This window comes from Scleropages formosus, chromosome 23, assembly GCF_900964775.1.
Source record: "Scleropages formosus chromosome 23, fSclFor1.1, whole genome shotgun sequence".
NCBI lineage: Eukaryota > Metazoa > Chordata > Actinopteri > Osteoglossiformes > Osteoglossidae > Scleropages > Scleropages formosus.
This window is the reverse complement of record NC_041828.1, coordinates 21740773-21761593: the sequence shown is the minus strand read 5'-3', so window position 1 is coordinate 21761593 and position 20821 is coordinate 21740773. Positions and strand designations below refer to the sequence as shown.

The following is a 20821-nucleotide window of genomic DNA, read 5'->3' as shown; positions in this document are numbered from 1 at the left end:
GTGGTGTGCATGGGAAAGCTATACTTTTGCATATAGCATTATTATGCATCTAGTTGTTTTTATTTAATAATTAATTTTTTCTCTTACTCTTCCTTCTGATAGCAGACAGCTTCAGAGTAATCACTTCCAGTTATTGCTCCTGAATTACTAAATGCAAAGGTTTTGGCATTCAAAGTAACAGCTCATGAAATGTAACTATTATTTTTATTTTTTTCCCAGAATACTGTAGTGTAACTGATATCACATATCTTTCAATATCAGCTTAACAGTTGCCAGTGCTCCTGCTCTAACGCTTTGATTTTCATTTCAGTCTGAATTGCTCAGACTATACTTCAGTGACGCTTTGCACCATGGACCCACTAAACCCTTTCATGTCACTGGCCTTCTGGCTTCTTTTGCCTTTATTATGTTTTATACTACTGAAACACTCAAGCGATGTTGTCATCTCAGCTGAATGGGAAGTTTCTTATGTCACTATGGTTTACCCTCATTCATCGTGTTCACTTTAGGTCAAGCTTTATTACATTATTATGAAATTGCATATTCCCCAGCAGAGGCTTTTATCTGAGACAACTTGCATAACATTTACCCATTTGTGCAGCAGGTCATACTGAAGAAATTCAGGTTAAGTGCTTTGCCCAGAGGTGCATTATAATTTTTCTGGGATGTGAGCATTTTATTTTCACTTCCTCCCTACCTGCTACCCAGCCGAACAACACAGATATAACTTGAACATGTCACAGGACAGCAGGACTAGTTTGCTGCTCCTTCTTGGACCTGCCTGTGGCCAAGGCCACCCTTCCAATAAAACAGCCTTTAAAGCGAATGACACATCAGTCATTAGTGGTCTGCGTACTTTGCACTGTTAATGAAGCAGCAAAGATTGCTTATATGGCTGCATGATGCTTGAGCTCAATTCTTCTCGCTTGGGAGATCATGGCTGACTTGATCCCACATCTATGTCCAAGCCACATGCTCATTTTTTTTTTTTTAAGGTTTTATTGGGTAAAACTTCTGTGTTCATCTTAGTGGGGTCTGTGATGAAGCTTGGAAATTAACTGTGGTGCCTTAGCTGTCATGTTTACCGTAGTGGGGTTTTAGAGATATTCTCTGAAGAGTTGATGTGTAGAAAAAAGGATATCTGCTTATAAAGTTAACAAAGTGCTGGTCTCATAGCAATAAGGGATTCAGTTGCCAAAAAGGTTTAGCATTAATTTGGCTTGCAAACTTCAGCACCATTGCAACTGGAGCATGGTCTGTAATGGCCGTGCTTTGGTAGAAGCACAGCTGGATGGGTGGTGTTAGAGAATTCTCATTTAGGATGTAATCTATGCGTGAAGTGGGTTGAACCGGGTCCTGCTCTCCAGTGGGTCTGGGGTTCGATTCCCGCTTGGGGTGCCTTGCGACGGACTGGCGTCCCGTCCTGGGTGTGTCCCCTCCCCCTCCGGCCTTATGCCCTGTGTTGCCGGGTAGGCTCCGGTTCCCCGCGACCCCGTATGGGACAAGCGGTTCTGAAAATGTGTGTGTGTGTGTGTGTGTGTACTAAGCAAACAACACATGTAACATTCAAATATATACATCCAAAAGGACTGAGGCAAAATTGGAAGTTGATGCAATTACTTACAACAACTATCAATGAAATTGTACACATAATTTGTGAGACAGATACAACACAACAAAGGGTGAAAGCCATAATAAATCATAATTAATGATGGTGCTGGTAAAAATACCCTTTAACACGTAAATGAGAGAAAAAAAACAATAAGAAATATGATTGGAGTCAGTTCTTCACATAATTTTCAAGAATTAAATGGTAAACTTAAGGAAAATATCTACATATGTTTTCTTGTGGTGAAATGGTATCCCTTCCAGGGTTTATCCCCCTCAGTCTTGCACCCTATGATTCCGGGATAGGCTCTGGATCACCATGACCCTACTCAGGACAAGTGATTATTGAAATTGTATGGATTTACATAGGTGCATGTATACACACACACAAACTCATACATGTACACATACAGTACAGGTACGTACACACGTACGTCCATATATACACAAACACTTGTGCTTTACCATAAGTGAAAATTCTCAGTTACAAGGAGAGGATTTGCTAATGCAAAAGTTGGAAAAAGCTATCTAGAGGAGTGGGCAAAATATTACCTTTCCATTGTGGATGATCCACAGGTTTTCCAGGAAGTCCAGTCCATACTGTATGCCGCCTTTGCAGAGCTCGGCTCCGATGTCCTTGAACACAGCATGCTTTTGAGTGCCTTCTGGAAAGAAATCCTGGGGAGAAACAGTGTGCTGCAATGATGGAACATAAGCTGGCTCTGCTCCCTTGCTGTGCAAAGCACCAACTCCCTGTTCTGAATGCGATGGAAGCGCACAATTACCAGGAAAAGCTGCTGACCAGTCTCAGGCTTCGGCACCAGGAGGCAGTGTGCGTAGTTCACTTTGAATAGGATGGGAAATGCTGCTTTTCCCAGCAACCCCATCAAGAATTCTTAGAAGAAAACTATTGGTTGGGAGCCCTCAGTTGCTTGAGGCAGGCCCAATGTGTGCACATTGTAATCTTGTGCTGCTCTCATCCAGGTCCAGCAACCTGGCCTTGAGAGATCTATTGAGAGATCAGCTGGCCACCAATTAGTCAGCAGAAGGGCCTTCATCTTCCCAAGGTGTGCTTTACTTTGTCTTTACTTTAAACGTTGCTCATATACATATGTCATAATATTAGCAAAGTCAATAGGAAAAGTCTCTGGTGAAATACTGCATTGCTCTGGGTTTCTAGTTACAAGAAAAATATCTGAGTGTGGGACTATCGGGTGACATGTCTAATCCGCCATCTTTACCAGACCAGAAGTCTTGCCATGTGTGCAATTCTGACCTTCAGGTATTTCTCAACATTGTGCTAAATCAGAAGTAACTTTTAGGAAGAAGCAAACATTTCATCCTAAAAATCTAATGGCAGTAGCCTTTGCATGGCCATCCTTTTTAAATTCAAACCAGTTTTTAGAATATAACAGGCAATGGAGCCATATCTATGACCAACCTACTACATGTAGAGGTTCTAAGAGAGACTTTGAGTTACTTGGGCAAACATTATTCCTGTGTGCATTATGACAGAAAAGTCAGATGTATTTTTATGAAATGGAGGAAGTGCTCTTTAGGAAGTCTTTGGAAAACAGTTCCATTAAGTTATCATGATAAAATTTTCAGCAGAAGGAAACGTGAACATGCAGCATATCAGTTGTGGGCCATTAGGAGACACAAAGAAATGAATGGTTCACATGGGCAGCTCTCAATAAACACTGATAAATGATCTTTAAGTGGTGCTGGTAATATAGTGGTTAACACTGCTGCCTTTGGACCCAATGGTCACAGGTTCAAATGCCCCCTCCAGCTTTAGTACCCTTAAGCAAGGTATTTATCCTGAAATTACTTGGCTGTATAAATGGGTAAATAATTGTGAGTTGCTTTGGAGAAAGGCATCAGCTAAATTATTGAATATAGTGGTTTTCAAAGATCCCAGAACCAATACAAAGTCCTCTTTTTAAAACCTCTGTACATTTCTGTATTGTGCCATTAGCATGAGGCAAGATCCCCTGTAGGCAGGCACTTGTTACCGGATAGCTGGTAAACTAGATGACTCTTTCCTGGTGTCTCATCTCATCATCAACAAGATCTATCTTTGGACTGTCTTCAGGAAGAGCTCTATCCAAACAGAACAATTATTATTATTATTAGTAGTAGAGACTGGGATGGCTGGATATGTAAACAAGGAAATGCTGGAAATATTAAACACAGATCATCACTCATTAGTCATGATATCGCTCATTATGGGTGCATACTGTATACAATGGTCATATTTAATTAACAACATAAATAGTACATTCTGTCATCAGCAAGAGACCACACACATACCCAAATCAGCACTGCCCTCAGTCCCCCCTCTTGCAACTGACAGAGTGCTGCTGGCTTTTGTCCCACCTTCATAGTGAGTCAGCACAACTTTGTCAAGAACATTGTTACGTTTCTTTGAGATGTGAAGAGTCAGATGTTCATTGTTTACAGTCAGAGTGAAACACCAGCTTTTCTTTCCGTGGGCTGGTTTCCATTGCAGCACCTCGTACTCCAGTTAGTCCTTCTAAAATTGTGTGCTACAGGAGTGATGGATTTTATGTTGCTGTGTTATGCTTCCCTTCATGCTCAGACCGAAAATGTCTACATGAGCATTTATTGTTGTACATAACCCCAGACTGAAATGTGCATGTCACTGCTAGTCTTTATACACACATTCATAAAATTATGCTTTTTGCAACAATAATACATTGATCATCATTATATTTACATTTAAATTTATTCATTTAGCAGACACTTTTCTCCAAAGTGACATACATCTCAGCGAAAATACAGATTTGTGCATTACATTAAGAGAAAGAGACATAGTTGCAGACATGTGATTCTTAAGTAAACCTAGTTTGTTACTTTCCACTTGATGCACCAATGTTCGTTGCTCGAGTAGGTGCATAAAACGCAGGATAGATGAATCCTGATAATCTTCCTACATTTTTTTTTTTTTTTTTAGAAGGTTCGCAAACATTCACATACAATCCAGGGGTAGCAACTGTGTAAAGGCTTATCTGGGGATGATCATAAAGTTCCGGTGCAGGAACATTTACGCCATACATGAACTGGAGAGATCTTGGGCGAAGTGAGTCCTTGACAGCTGCAATGGTTTTTGAATTAATCAATCTTTTTTTTTTTTTTTATTATGTAAGGTACACAAACATTTACATACAATACAGCTGTGTGATCATCAGTTATTATCACCAGGCTAATTTACTTGTCACGTCCCACGGGGTCACTGCCCCCCTGGTCAGAGGCAGCGCCACTCAGTGCCGCTAGGTAACACTCACGTATTACCTCACAGTCTCATAGGACACGGAGGTATAAAACGAGCCAGCAGAGCAGAACCACTTGCGAATTCTTAATCAGCGGTTCTGTTGTGCTCTCTTGGCGATTAGTAGTCCCTTGTGCCCTCAGTCTGTTTCCTAGGTGGTCATGTTCCAGTCCCGAGTGCCCGTCCTGTCAGTTCCTGCCTCTTGTTCTCCAGTCCTGTTCCAGTGTTCCAGTCCGGTATTTCATCACATCTCGGGGTTGCGGTCATACTCACAGAGTAGCGTTTCACTGTTCACCGTAGTTCAAACACCGTGTGTGTTTCCTGGTCTCATGTTTCCTGTTTCACTTCCACCGAGTGTCTTACAGTACGCACAGTGCACTTTTAACATCACCCTGCACGTGAGGTCATTTTATGTTTCATCCGTGTTTGGATGTAATAGCAATGCGCGTCCGTGTCGGACTCCCATCCGGACGCTACATTACCATGTCACAAAACAACATCTCAGAATGGCTCCATAAGCATGACAGTGCCTATGCTTTCCTCCATTGGCCTGCACAATCCAAACCTTTCAAGCAAATAGAGCATCTTTCTTATTAACTGGAGGATCTTTCCCATGTCACTGTGGGCCTTTCCAAGCTTAGGCTTAGGTTGAACACACACAACTTGCATATTACTGTGCACACATCTCAAAGATCATTTTACAGGTGGAGTCTCCTCAGCCCTTTTTCCACAGGGATGGCAGTGAAAAACACTCCAAGGTGGCCAGGTGGTGGGGGTGTGTGTGTATGTGTGTTGGGGGCGGGGGGGGTGCAGAAGGCTGTAATGCTGTGCAGCCATAGAAATTTGACTCTTGTTGTTTAATCAACACAGTCACACAAAATTTACAGGACACTGGTGGATGTGAGCTCCACCTAAAACTGCTGGAGCGCAATGTACTCACTAGGTGGGTCACTTTGCCATTCACTGTATTTCTCATAGTTGGGCTGTAGGCACATTGCCTGGACATCCACATGTCAGCCCTTGCTCGCTGAGGTTTTCCTGTAGGTATATTAAAGTGTGCAGATGTACACATTATTATGCCCCATTTTTCCACAACAGCACTTTGTGAAGCATTACTCTCTCAGCAGGAATCATCCATATTATTCATTATTAAGAACAGCATTTATGTAACACGAAATTATGACATTACGAAATTCAGACGTAGCTCTTTCCTCACTGGCTCATGGCATATTGCTGTCGTGCTGCTTTAGTAGACGCTGCCCTGTTGGTTCTGTTGCGACTCAAGTGTTTGGACCGGGTCTGAGCATGTGTGAGAAAGCCTTTGAGCAGCCCACCAGCACCGTGGGCTGTACACGCCACATTTCCACCAACAGAACAACTCTCCTGGGAGACACAAAGTGCCAGACTGGTCAGGTGGGCTTGGTAGGGCTGCTGGGCTGTCGAAAGCTGTCTGGGGAAAGCTCGAGTCTCCAGGGAGCTTTCAGCTACCTCTGCTGTGCATCTCTGGTTTTCACATCAACAGTTGTCCTCTCTTTATAATAATTCTGAGGTGTCTATAGGATCATGTTGGCTTTTATTTTCATATGATCATGTTGGTTTTTATGTGTCATACATAGAAGATTTCTGACTGAAATAGAGCACCACATCTTAGTAGCACCACATGCACCAACTTGGCTGAAAGTCCATTTCTCTGGTGTAGGGCATTGATTTGTGAATTCCTACAGATACATGTTTTTGCACTGCAATGTTGTTAATTAAAAAATATTTCCATAGTTTCCACAGAAGGCTATAATTATTTTTGGAACTTTTGTTTAGTGAAGAATGTTCACTGGTTCCAGCAGCTCTTCTACAGAGCATTTGGGTGGAGCTCTTTATGAAAGGACATCTTTGAGGCTCGACAGCAACATTTTCAACATTTGTGTTTGTTGTATGCCTTAATGAGTTGATTGCTATTATCCAATCCAGTGTCAATACCTGTGGAAAAGCACTTTTGAAGGCACAAGTTTGTAAGTTGACACTGATCGTTGTTTCCTCAACAAAGTTGGTCTCCTTTGGAGGGTCGGCAGGGTTTTGGATGGAGTTTTTGCTGATGTCACATGAATGTCCAAGAAGCGCTGCGCACTTAACAACTTCAGGTCCTCTGTCACTCAGAACCTCAGCCACATCGTGTAGTCTCGATCTGCGGTTTCCTGTCCAGCTCGAGATTCTACTGTTTCTCTGCTAGGGTATTACCACATTTTTGTTTTTACTCATTTATGCAAAATGCAGTGTGTCTGTGGGTGCAATGGTGACAGAACATTGTGTCCAAGGACACTGGGTGTGACAGCATTCCCAGCTCCATCTTCAGTGAAGTAGATCCTTTCTCTGTATCCATTTTTCCAAAGCATAGCTGAATCAAGGCCTTCACAGATACATTACAGTCACCCTCATCCATCCATGTGTGCTTTTTGCTACTTATCTGATACCTCGATCACAAACTTTCAGTTTATTCAGTTCAATTTACTTTCATAGAGAGCTGTTCTCACGCAGGGGGCGCAGTGGGTTGGACCGGGTCCTGCTCTCCAGTGGGTCTGGGGTTCGCGTCCCGCTTGGGGTGCCGTCCTGGGTGTGTCCCCTCCCCCTCCAGCCTTGCGCCCTGTGTTGCCGGGTAGGCTCCGTGACCCTGTATGGGACAAGCGGTTCAGAACGTGTGTGTGTGTTCTCACGCAGTGACACAGAGTGCTTTAACACACGCATATGCCAGAAAAACAAATACATCAGATATCATATACTGTATCAGAAACAAAGAAGACAGTTGACTATCAAATATCATAATATAATGCTTTTACAGAGCTACATGTATGCCTACTGGCCATGGACGAAAGGAGCAAAAACTCCCAACTGAAAATCGAGAGAGAAAAAAAACCTCTCGGGGTCCAAGGGCCAGTGGCTGCTCACCCCTCCTGGGCATTCTAGATTAAGTCAAAATTCTAAGCCAGTTTACAAGTAATAATGATATTGTTGCTATGTGGTAGCTTGAATCCCCAGCTCAGCATGGTACATCTTGTCCATCATGGCAGTTGGTCATCATCTTCAGTGAGCATGGGATGCATCTGTAAACCACTGGAGGGCCTCCTCAAGTCTTTTGTAGGCAGACAATGCTCAACAAGAAGAAAGAACAGAGTTAGTAATATGTTTGTAATTTGTAACTTAAACAAGTCAATTTAATATGCATTGGTGTGAAGGTAGTAAAAGCAAACACAGGCAAGCAGAATTACATTTCGAGGTGGAATGCCTGAGTAGAGATGTAAATCTTTAATCTGTATTAGAAGACTGATACAGACGGGGCATTTCTGACAATAACTGGTAGACTATTCCACAGTTTCAGTGCTCTATGACTAAAGGCGTGACCTCCTACTGAGGTCTCATTGATCACAGGTACTTTTAGGTACCCTGCATCCAATGAACGAAGATATCGTCCTGCGATATAAGAATCAATAATCTGCCTTATAAATCAGAAGTGAGATTTATAACAAAAGACTTATCTTTTGACCTTTTTTTTGAAGCTTGATGGTTTGGTTGAGTGAAGCACCAGCATTACTCTGAGCTGGAGGAGCAATGCTTTGCTGCATTTGCTTTAGAAAGTCAGGTTCTCAAGCAGCCTGCTAACCTACTGCCCCATGGTGACACTACAGGCTACCGTCCACACCCCGACAGTGACCAGAACAATAAAGGCAGCATCCTTACACTCTGTGAGCAGGACTCACGCTGTACCACAGTGAGCTTCTCTGATGGATCAGCATTGGTGGATGCTGGGATTTTACCTCATGCTGCATGCAGGTTGTACACATGCAGCTTGCCTGCTGGCAGGTATAACAGTTCTTTCAGAGTATCTGTGACTCCGAGGCATTTTGCATTGCTAATGGGCAATGAGATACCTCTTATATAAAGGCCTTATTATTCATCTTCTTCCCTGGAGAACAAACCCCTTGGCTGCGACCATGTGCCGCCATGTCTGTGCTCCTCTCAGCTGAGAGCAAGAGAAAAACAGAACCCCGGTTTTGTACAAAACATTTGTGTGCCTGCCAGTCCATCCGCAATCACGTTTTCTTCTTCCGAGCCTGGAGCCCACTGGGGAATGCTAAAATTCACAAACCATCTGTGCTTGCTTTGGCTATTGTAGCCTGCCAGTCAGTCAGTTTGGGCCATGTGTGAAGGAAAGACACAAATCAGTTTCATTTCACCACAAATATGTGAGGAAATTAGTTGCTCTGACTTCCATTGTTTTTCAGTTTTCCATTCCTTACTGCCCTTGACACCCACCTTGTTTTAATTGCTTCGCCCTCTTAATGACTCATAATTATGTGACTCACCTGTTGTAACAAGTGAGTGTGTACTGAAGGGATACCATAGAGGTGGGTCATACTGATGGTCCTGTTTACCAATTCAGTTAGTCTGGACTAATGTTTCAGCTGTCAGTCAGACTAGTTAGTTCTGCGACCTCTTCCAGCACCATTGTCCCATTTTGGTTCCCCTATAGTTTTTTTTACATCTTTTTTATTCAACCTACATGCTGCAGTGTCCCACTTGTTCAGTTTTAGTGTTTGTTATAATTTAGTTTTAGCACCATTCGTTCTGCACTGTGAACCACTAAGGACAAAGAGCTCTCAGCACAGCCCTAAGTGTCCCCTCCCCCTGTGCTGTGCCCAGTGTCTGGCTGACAAGAGCTAGGAGCTGTGGACATGTGCTGCTGTGGCCAGGAGCCTTTTTAAAAAAACAGCCTCAGAGTGACCCTAACCCCAACCCCTAAACCCTAACCCTAACTGTCACACCCCGCTTCACCCCTCTCTGCTTTATGTCTCACAGTGAATGAGGCAACAGGCCCCATTAATAACCATGTCAGTGAGACAGTTTGGGCCATGGGCACCTTCTGAAGTGCTCCACGTTAATTGCGGTGTGGCAGGTGCTTGGTGTGTGTCGGCTGTCAGTTCAATGCAGGTGAACTCCACTTTCTTACACTCCACTGCTGAGAAACACTGGATGCTCTGTGAGAAAGTCCCTGTAAGTCCACTCTAGATCCCGGCCAGGTGCAAAACTGTTTGCCTCCTTGTGTCTGACGCCAATCAAGAGTTCCTCTGCCATGCTGGGAGCGATGGATTGAGGCCACCTAGAGCTGCATTTTCTAAGAAGGAACTTGTCTGGCTCCCATGGAGAAAGAAGAACTAAAGCGGTCATGATTGCCATGGAAATGGCTTGGCACTGCTGACAACACCTGTGGGGACCCCAGTGCTGTCCTGTCAGTTCTGCACACATACTGTATCTCTGGGCAGAGCTGCTGGCTAGGGAGTGGTTTGAGGTGCTCCTGGATCTCATTGGCTGCTGGCTGAAAAGCATCAGCCCCAACCCCCACCCCCCAATCTTAGTGGCCCTACACGGCTGGAGCAGCAGCACTCAGCTCAGCTCAGCATCGCAGGCAGACACAGGGCACCAAGAGCTAGGGGCAGAGTCAGCGCAGCACGGGTACAGCTGCCATGGGCAGACAGGGGCAGGATGGGGGCAGTACAGCCCCCAGCACTCGCATGCAGCGTTCGCAGAGCAGGCTCAGCCTGTCGGCCTCCTTCGAGGCACTGGCTGTCTACTTTCCCTGCATGAACTCCTTTGATGAAGAGGACGAAGGTAAGAGCGCTTCATGTGCCGTGTGACACATGCTCCCTTGTGTTTCTTGAGTCATCATTTCAGATGTTGTTCCAAAGATGACGGGCAGTGGCTCAGCAAAGAAAGGTGTAAGTAATGTCTCTCAAACTTATTCTGGATGAGTGGAAGCTACAGATTTCTAGCTCTAGAACATTTGTCAGTATTTATCTGACACCTAACTTCCAATGTTACTTGTGTACTAGACTAGTTACAGTGATTTAACCATTTGTACAGCTGTGTCATTTTTACTTAAGTAATTCAGGGCAAGTACCTTGACTAAGGCTTTTCAAAGTCAGGGCCTTCATACTGTAAGTGTGTCTCTGACTGCAACGCAAGCTGAATTAAAGATGCACAGAACATGTCAAAAATGTATTCTTGGAATTTCTCCGATATGCTGTACTTCGGGTTCACACTTGCAGAAAACAGAACTGAAGTGGTACTTTATTCCTTGAAGCAGAAAACAGGGTGATTTTGTTATCATTAAAAAAAAAAAAAAAACATCCTTGAAACGTGTGTATCATCAGTTGTGGCGCTATCAGGAATGTGGAGCAGCGCTATGTTTAGTATGTGCTATGACGGTTTGTGAAAACGCCCCCTGTTGGTTTTGTGAGAAGGAAAATGGTGTCAGGTTTGACCACACAGTGTAATACAGTGGCCAGTGGACTGGATTTGCTGCCTGCTCAGCTAAAAGCATCTATTTAGGTGAGAGTTGTAAAATAGGCATTTTATTACCTTTTAATACATTTGTCCATGTTGGCAAGTGAACTCTGTCCAGGCCTGAAATGATGCCTGGCTACCGGTCCCAGTCCTTGATCAGGGCTCACAGCTGAGTGACTTTTACAGCTGGGATCTGGGAGCTCTTGGTGGTGGACTTTGGTTACCTCTCACTGTCCCCAGAGTAGTGCCTTGGGGGCCTGCAGAAGCTCCTAGGAAGGGCAAAGCTCGCTCTGTGTGGAGCTCCTACTGCCCATTACATACTCTGGTATATATGATCTGCACGCGTACAGATCCTTTCCTCTCCAGCATGCCTGTTTCACTGGGATTTACTGCCTTTACTGAAATGCTGTCCTTTCCAGATCCCACTGTCCCTTGTTCTCTTCCACAATACTAATGGAAAGAACCACCAAAGGAGAAAAATTAACAACTACTGCTTAAAATTAGTTTAAATAACTTCTTTCCTATAAAAAATCAAACCCCTTTTGCTGTTCTGTTCTTTCACAAAACTGAGCTTTTTTATGTTTACAACCATTGAAAAGGACGATCCTTAATTAAAATGTGTCTATGGATGGATGAATGGATTATCAAGGACATGTATCAAGGAGTTATAATTTAACAGTTAATAGGTAACATTAAATACTTGACTTCAGACTAAATGTGGAGTAAAACAGCTCAACTGTGGCATTTTAAAGATCTTCTTTTTGCCTGTCCTCTCAGTGCGTTGGAGGGAGAAAGCACAATCAGCAGTTGCCCTGGAGCTCTGGCAGTGAATCTATTGGGATATTTTCTCTGTCATAATTGAATAAATGCAATGTGATGTGGATTCTCTCCAGAGAGTTATTAGTGCATGAATATGTGGTGTAATTATAAACGTAACCACATTTACTTGCCTGCTTCGAGACCAGACATTCTAAATTTTGCTGAAATACCCTTGTAATACCGCACACAGTTCTTGTACATCGCTGCTTTATTGTCATTTCTGGTGAATTCCATAGGAAGCTCCTATGGCACAATCCACAAAAGTGCACATATTAAACTTTTTGATAAACAAACAGCTTATTCCATAGTTTTTTGCCCATATGGTGCTCTACTTTGATGCAGAGAACAGTGTTGACTGAGCCTTGAAAGAAGAACGAATTAAAGCATGTAACTGGTGCACTGAGCCTTTTCTCGAGTGGCAGTGCACTTCGGCAGGTGTCACCCTCCACATACAGTATCACGAGGCCCTGGGGTGCCTTCAAACCTCTCCTCAGTCAGTACAGTGGCACATTTTAATGTCTCCCAAATTTTCAACACTCGTTAGTGGAGATTTGACCAGAGGCTGTTCAAACCGTTTCTGCTGTTATGTTGCATATCATGGTCACACTGCTATGGTGATGCCTCTTGTACTGTGTCCATGCATGCGATATACAGAGTAGGTGCGATTAGCTATGTGTGAGTCTTGTGTGAGCGACGGCACTGCCAGGTTGGGGGTGTGCTCCTCACTCACCCTGCCTGCAGCACTAGCTACTGTAGCCCGGAATGTTCTAATATCTCTGCAAGGGAACGTCACCAAGTTTGTGCGCTTTCATATTCTTGTAATCATTTCCTTTGAAAATACAGAGTAGTTGAAATGTACAGAATATCATTTACACTATTTCACTGGTAACACGGTAAGTTTATGATGTTTCTTTCATCAAGAAAGAATTTGCCAGCTGAAAATCACCCAACTGTTTAAACTACTGGATTAATAGATGATGAAAATGTGTGGTGTAAAAGCCTAACATTAGGGTAGTTTTTACTTAATTGTATTCCTTTTGAACATGTAAAAGCAGGAGAGTTACAGTAATTTCATCAGCTGAGGATTTCTTTACCAAACTTTGCTGAAGCGAGACACCGTGGCTCACTGGGGGAGAAGGTGTTCTGGTGCCCCAGACACACAGAGTGGAGCCCGGAGCTTTCTGCTAACGTTGCTCTGCTCTCATTTGCATTCAGAAGGTGGAGGGAAGAAGCTGCACAGCAACGTGCAGCGCAGCGTGGAGACAGGCCTAGCTGTGGAGATGAGGAGCCGCATTGCACGCCAGACAAGCCGCGAGTCCAACGACGGCAGCATGAACAGCTTCAGCTCCGAGGGGAAGTAAGGCTCTTATCGCTGAGCAGGTCCAAGTGCACACCCAGCACTGTATGCCCCTGTGCTTCAGCTCCCACAGTCACGTTAACGTGAAATACCATGTCAATTACTCTGACATCCCGACTACCCTTGGCAGCCCTGGCAGTAGATGTTGGACAGTTATGGAGGCTCCAGCTGTTTATAGTCTTTCATATAGCTGTGCTTCCATCCAATGCAATGTGCATGTATCGAGCAGCTGGTGCTTGCGTGACAGAATGGTGATAAGTCGTCTCCTCCCTACAGCCTCATCTTTCCCAACGTGAGGCTCTCATCTGACAGCCAGTTCAGTGACTTCCTGGATGGATTAGGCCCTGCCCAAATTGTTGGGAGGCAGACATTGGCCACACCCCCTATGGGTAAGTGCTCTGACTGAAGTAGTTGTACATTAATTAGCTGTGTGTAAATTAAAAAAGCATTATATAGTCTTTTTAAAATATTAGTTTTATAGTATATTATCCATATGGTGGATCACAAGAAGTCATAAAAAAAAATTTCCATTGTGTGTGTGTGTGCACACGCGTATTACATGCTCTGCTGTACAGATGTATGATTGAATGTAGGCAGTTGATAGAGTTCATACAAGTGTCAGATGAATATTAGCTAACAATCATTGCATATCACTAAATGAATAATGAATAATATATCACTAAGAAGTGGCATGGGACAGCAGGTGGTGCTGTGGTTAGAGCTGCTGCCCTTGGACCCAAAGAGTGTAGGTCTGAATCCCACTTCCAACTGCAGTATCCTTGAGTAGCATACTTACCCTAAATTGCTCCAGTAAACCATTACCTGGCTGTTTAAAATGGGTTGATAATTGTAAGTTGCTTTAGAGAAAAGTGTGAGCTAAATATATAAATGTAGGGAATGAAAGCAAACCATTTTCATGGGGGATTTGTTATTTACAGGGGACATTCAAATTGGAATGGTGATGAAGAACGAGTTATTGGAGGTGGAGATCATCCGCGCCAGGGGCCTTGTTGGGAAGCCTGGTTCCAAAGTGCTGCCTGGTGAGTGGTCAGGGTACTGTCCTGAATCCACTGTTTTTTCTACAACTTTTTTTTATTATTATTATTATTTTAGGGGGAGGGGGGGGTGCGGTGGCACAGTGGGTTGGACCACAGTCCTGCTCTCCGGTGGGTCTGGGGTTCGAGTCCCGCTTGGGGTGCCTTGCGACGGACTGGCGTCCCGTCCTGGGTGTGTCCCCTCCCCCTCCGGCCTTATGCCCTGAGTTGCCGGGTTAGGCTCCGGTTCCCCGTGACCCCGTATGGGACAAGCGGTTCTGAAGATGTGTGTGTATTTTAGGGGGGCGCGGTGGCGCAGTGGCGCAGTGGATTGGACCGGGTCCTGCTCTCCAGTGGGTCTGGGGTTCGAGTCCCGCTTGGGGTGCCTTGCGGTGGACTGGCATCCTGTCCTGGGTGTGTCCCCTCCCCCTCCAGCCTTGTGCCCTGTGTTGCCGGGTAGGCTCCGGTTCCCTGCGACCCCGTCTGGGACAAGCGGTTCTGAAAATGTGTGTGTGTGTGTGTGTGTGTGTGTGTGTGTGTGTGTGTGTGTGTGTGTGTGTGTGTGTGTGTGTGTGTGTGTGTGTTATTTTATTTTTTTATAGAGCGCTCTTCTCACGCAGTGACACAGAGTGCTTTAACACAGACATAAGGCAAGAAAAACAGATACAAACAAAGAAGAGGGTCAACTAATGGCTACCATAATGAAGAACTTATTATAGAGCTATAAGTATATCTACTGGCCACCGGGGAAAGGAACAAAAACTCCAACTGAAAGTTGAGGGAGAAAAAACCTCTGGGGGTCCACGGGCCAGTGGTAGCCCACCCCTCCTGGGCATTCTAGAACATAACAATTTGTAAGCCAGTGTTTAATAAGTAATTATAATGTTGGTGAATGGCATCTTGGATCCCCGACTCGGCATGGAACGTCTCGATCATCACGGCAGATGGACATCATCCTCTGTCAGCATGGGATTCGTCTGTCACCACTGGCCAGCCTCCTCAGGTCTTATGTAGCGAGGTAGTGCTCAACGAGAAGATAGGACAGTTAGTAATTTGTTACTTAAGTAAATTTAAAATGCATTTTTGTTAAGGTGATAAAATAAATAACCAAGGCAGATTGAATTACATTACGAGGTGGAATGCCTGAGTGAACATATCAGTCTTAAGTCGGGATTTGGAAACAGAAATAGACGGGGCATTTCTGACAGTAACTGGTAGACTATTCCACAGTTTAGGTACTCTATAACTAAAGGCGCGACCTCCTACTGAAGTCTTATTGATCACAGGTACTTTATGGTAACCTGCATCTAATGAACGGAGATATCGTCCTGCGATATAAAGATTAATGATCTCACAAAGGTAAGCCGGAGCAATGCCATGTATTGCCTTATAGGTCAAAAGCAGGATTTTATAGTCAACTCTATAAGAGACTGGGAGCCAATGCAAGGATTTAAGTACCGGTGTTATATGGTCGTACTTCCTAGTTCTAGTAACAACTCTCGCAGCAGCATTTTGTACCAACTGTAGCCTGGATACAGTCTGGTACGGACAACCCGACAATAAAGCATTACAGTAATCCAGCCTGCTGGAAACAAAAGCATGAACCAGTTTCTCAGAATCCCGTCTACAAAGGAGTCACCGCAGTTTAGCTATGCTTCTCAACTGAAGGAAGCACGATGTAGTCAAAGCATTTATATGCGATACAAATGATAGCTTTCCATCCAGCAGGACACCCAAATCCTTGACACAATCGGTACGCTTGAAGGTAATACCATTTGTTGTAAAGATTGACGTGATTGTGTCGAGAGTTTTAGCATCACCACCCACCACAAGTACCTCTGTTTTACTGGCATTTAGAGATAAAAAATTATTACTCATCCATAATTTTATGCTGGTAAAACAATTAGTTAACGACATCACATGTGATGGATCATCAGGCTTGAACGATACATAAAACTGTGTGTCATCGGCATACGAATGGAAATTAACATTGTGCTTGCGAATAATATCACCCAGTGGTAACATATAAAGTGAGAAAAGTAATGGACCCAACACGGAGCCCTGCGGCACACCATACTGAACCGTAGTAGAGATGGACGGGGTGCTGTCATCGGATTTCAAAACAAATTGTTCACGGTTTGCTAAATACTATTCAAACCACTTCAGAACAGTACCTCTTAGTCCAGCCAGGTTTCCAAGTCTACTCAGTAAGATACTATGGTAAACAGTATCAAACGCAGCACTCAAGTCAAGTAACATAAGAATATAGATCTGACCAGCATCAGAAGAAATGAGAACATCATTAACAACATGTGGAACAACACAGGAACATATTTCCCTCAAGAGAGCTCTTCACTCTATTATTGCAGTCTTGGTATTATTTATTCATATTGCTGATTGCTTCATTCTTAGTGGCTTTTACATTTCCCATAAAGAGTGTAATTTGTTCTGTGAAATCACCTGCTACTGTCATGATGGTGCACCGGAAGGAAGCCATCAATCAAGTGCAGAGCGTCAGAGTTTAACAGGGGAATCCAAAACATACACACACACACTTTCTGAACTGCTTGTCCCATACGGGGTCACGGAGAACCGGAGCCTACCCGGCAACACAGGGCGTAAGGCCGGAGGGGGAGGGGACACACCCAGGACGGGACGCCAGTCTGTCGCAAGGCACCCCAAGCGGGACTTGAACCCCAGACCTACCAGAGAGCAGGACCCAGTCCAACCCACTGCGTCACCGTGCCCCCGCGAATCCAAAACACCGTAGTCAAAAAACAAGCCAAGGGTTGCCGATGTACTAACAAAACCAAAGGGAAAGTCCAAAAGCAGTAATCCAAAAAACAAGCAAGAGATCGTGGTATCCGTGAAGTCAGGAGAAAGGCAGGAGAGGAGATGAGAGAACAGGGTAGGGAACGGGAGGAACGAGGAAGGTAGCTAAGGCAATGAGTACACACAAAGAGCAATGAGCAACGCTGAAGCAAGGTTCCACGTCTGCATGCGTTCTGAGCCTCCCTTTTATGCGCCCATCCCCTGATCCGCTGCAGGTGATCCTCATTGCGCCAAAGGGGGCGTGGCAGTTACGAGGGTGTCCTTATTTCTTATGGGTTCACTGATATGAAATACACACACACACACACACACACACACACACACACATTTTCAGAACCGCTTGTCCCATACGGGGTCACGGGGAACCGGAGCCTACCCGGTAACAGGACTGTGGTTCAACCCGCTGCGCCACCGCACCCCCCTGATATGAAATATGTCACCTAAAATACAAGTTACAAATATAAAGTACAAATTAAAAAAGGTATTTTTACGCATGATAGTTTTAAACAATAACCCTTACATTATTGATAACAAAAATATTTTTCTACCTTGTATTTTAATGTCGTATTTTATTTCAGCCCAATAACCTTCTATCCAGTATAGGGTTGTGGAGGTATACAGTCTATCAGTCTAGGAAGCATAGGGTGTCAGTACAATGTGAGAGGAAACATTATGATGATTTAGCTGATGGATGTATATGATATAAAAAGTAAAGTTCACAAGATCACTGCCTGGAACTTTCACTCAGCAAAGCACATGGACAGTGTGCTGTTATAGGTATTGTCTGATACTAGACAATCTTAATTTGATTATGAAGCTTTCTTTACACTAGTGTAAGGGTAGTGATGTTATTAAAGCTGTTTATACAATTTCAATAAGCAAGTTTATAGTTATATGATAGTACTTTATTTATAAAAGCTATTAGTATTAAGAGAGAGCAGGTGGCATAGTGGTCTGAGCCACCACCTTACAATGGATGCTTTGAATCATGTTTGAATCCCATTCCTGCTGTAGTACCTGTGAAAAAGGTACTTACCCTAAACTGGTACAGTAAAAACTATCCTGCTGTAGAAAGGCTCTGGAGTCAAACTGTAAAGTTACTGTTAGCATTTCTGTGATGTAATATGACAACAGTTTTTCACTAAATGAATGTGCTTGTTCAATCCACAGCACCCTATGTGAAAGTGTACCTGATGCTCAATGGATCCTGTGTTGCCAAAAAGAAAACAAAAGTAGCCAGGAAGACACTGGAACCGCTGTACCAACAACAGCTGTCCTTCCAGGAAAGTCCGACTGGGAAAATCTTACAGGTACTCTTACTGGCACTCATTTCCTTCACTGTTGTTTTGTTTAAAAGGCTGTGTAATAAAGTAAATGCAGTAAACATGCACTTTATGATGATGAATGAACAAAGTTGTCTCTTTTTATTTTCCTTACCTTTAGTTCATGTTAGAATCTGAAGTGAGTGTGTACAGCTACCAGAGTACATCAGCATTTTGTTGCTTTCATTTTTGACAGGTCATTGTATGGGGAGACTACGGACGCATGGACCACAAGTCCTTCATGGGAGCTGTTCAAATCCTTTTAGATGATCTTGACTTGTCCAATATGGTGATCGGTTGGTTCAAACTGTTTCCACCATCTTCACTGGTGGACTCAACACTGGCTCCTTTGACCAGAGGCACCTCCCAAACATCCCTGGACAGCTCCTCAGCACCGGGCGGCAGGTCGTAGCAGAGCAAAGGCAGGTAGCTATGTAGTAGCAACCAGCATCGGCATGAAGGGTAACGATTGCAGGTGGCCGCTCCCAGGTCACACCTGCATGCTTCCAGTTGTGTCATCTGAAGCTCGTTTCTAGGGTTGCGGAGATGGGCTTGTGTTTTCTGCAAAGCCGTGTGCCCAGTGCAACAAGAGCCCTGCTAAAGAACGCCGAGCTAGCACAGGACACTGGGAAGGACTGCTAAGCATGTGGAATTCAGCGGCACGAGGTTTTCATCCACTTTTGAAGCCATGGGGAAAATTAAAGTAAAAAAACTACTGAGAACTGTTCTGCAGAGATCATTTTGAAAAGAAAGCTGCATTTTTTTGTTTGTGTTTTTTTGTCCATGTTCTCATCATGTCCACCAGGGTTGTAGTCCCTTGATGACACCATGCCAATGAGCCCAGCTGTTCAGTGAAAGCAGAGAGACGTAGCAACAGCAGCCCAGTGACAGCCTGCCAAGTCAGAAAAGTGGAAGTGAGCTGCCCAGGCGAGCCCACCCTCATTACTTCATGTGCACTGACGTGTTCCGTGTCTCATGTCGTTCTCGTCCAGAGAGCATGCTTTAAAAAAACAACAAACAAAAAGAAAAAAATGGCATTAGAAATGACATGGCTACCATCCAAGTTCCAAGATATGAACAGCAGAACCAACACTGACATGAACTTCTGTGATCTCTGTTCATATATTTTATGAAGTTTAAAAAGTGGGGGTGGGGGGCATTTTTGCATGTACTTAAACTTCTCAGAAGTTGGAAAAAAGCAGAATAATTTTGTAGAGGCTGTAACATGCAGAAAATGGAAAAAAATGAAACACAGATCAGCCATTTCAACTGTTTATATTATTTTTGAAGATGAATTTCTCTAGTGCATGGATTTCAAGGAGACTGAATGTGACTGTGGGAAAGATTCCATGTTTGATGTTCTTTGGACCATCCATTAGTCTGTTTTTTTGCAGACATTTATTTAAGGGAACCTAAAACAATACCTTCTAGATGATATTTAAAAAAGAAATGTTTATGTCACAAAAATAAGACTAAAATAAATGTAAGGTATTTATTTCATTGTAAAGGTGCAAGCCTTATGATCATTAACATTTTGTGCAAATTGTACACTTTTCACTCTCTGTCCCTCACTGCAGACTGATGGCCAGAGTACCATGGATTCCCTCTATGAACTTACCCCAGATCTTTCAGGGCTGTACATTATTTTACAGTTCTTGATTAGTTCTTTATACAGAATTTGTTTTGTTTAACAAGCATGTTGTTTTTTTCGCTTCCTTTTTTTCAACATGGCTTGGGCACATTTACAGTAATTCCGCATGTTTTGATAGAAAAAGCAAATTGGAATTTTTGCAGTTTCTTGTACAGTGCATGTTAACTAAATTACCTTTCTGCCTCACCTTGAATTAAATTCTACAGCAAATTAGTGGCTGATCTTTTGTGGCCAACTGACATCCAAGGAAACATTCCACCAACCTGTATGACAATGTCTGTCTGATCAAAAACGAGCATAAATAAAGGGAAAACATTTTATACTTAACAGAACAAATGGGAAAAAAAACAATGTGACTGCAAGTGTATTTTATTTTAATACTGTTATAAAAGAATTTAATAAACAAAAAGTCAAACTAAACAAGTTCTGTCAAACTGTGTTTCTTGCTATTCAAATACAGCCATTGTGTAAAAGGATGAATCACATTTCAAAATAGGAAGCAGCTATACAGTATTAATTTTTAATACAAATTATTTTGAGTCCTTTATCAAGCTTTTGTCAGCTACTGCTTAGTGA

At 43.4% G+C, this 20821-nt stretch overlaps 1 protein-coding gene across 5 annotated transcripts in view; it reads left to right on the top strand.

Annotated features, from left to right (window-relative positions):
• The window catches only part of rims2b (regulating synaptic membrane exocytosis 2b), a 149810-nt gene extending 129211 nt beyond the window's left edge, over window positions 1–20599 (top strand). For 4 of the 5 annotated variants that reach the window (XM_018741460.2, XM_029248076.1, XM_018741461.1 and 1 more), the window contains 5 exons: window positions 13265–13406; window positions 13683–13795; window positions 14345–14446; window positions 18443–18582; window positions 18791–20599. In XM_018741460.2, coding sequence (XP_018596976.2) covers window positions 13265–13406; window positions 13683–13795; window positions 14345–14446; window positions 18443–18582; window positions 18791–19006 — 713 coding nt within the window. In that variant the 3' untranslated portion in view covers window positions 19007–20599. Of the gene's footprint in view, window positions 1–10100; window positions 10556–13264; window positions 13407–13682; window positions 13796–14344; window positions 14447–18442; window positions 18583–18790 lie in introns of those variants that run through there. The other variant, XM_018741462.1, reaches the window with a different exon arrangement.
• Window positions 20600–20821: the final 222 nt, after the last annotated feature.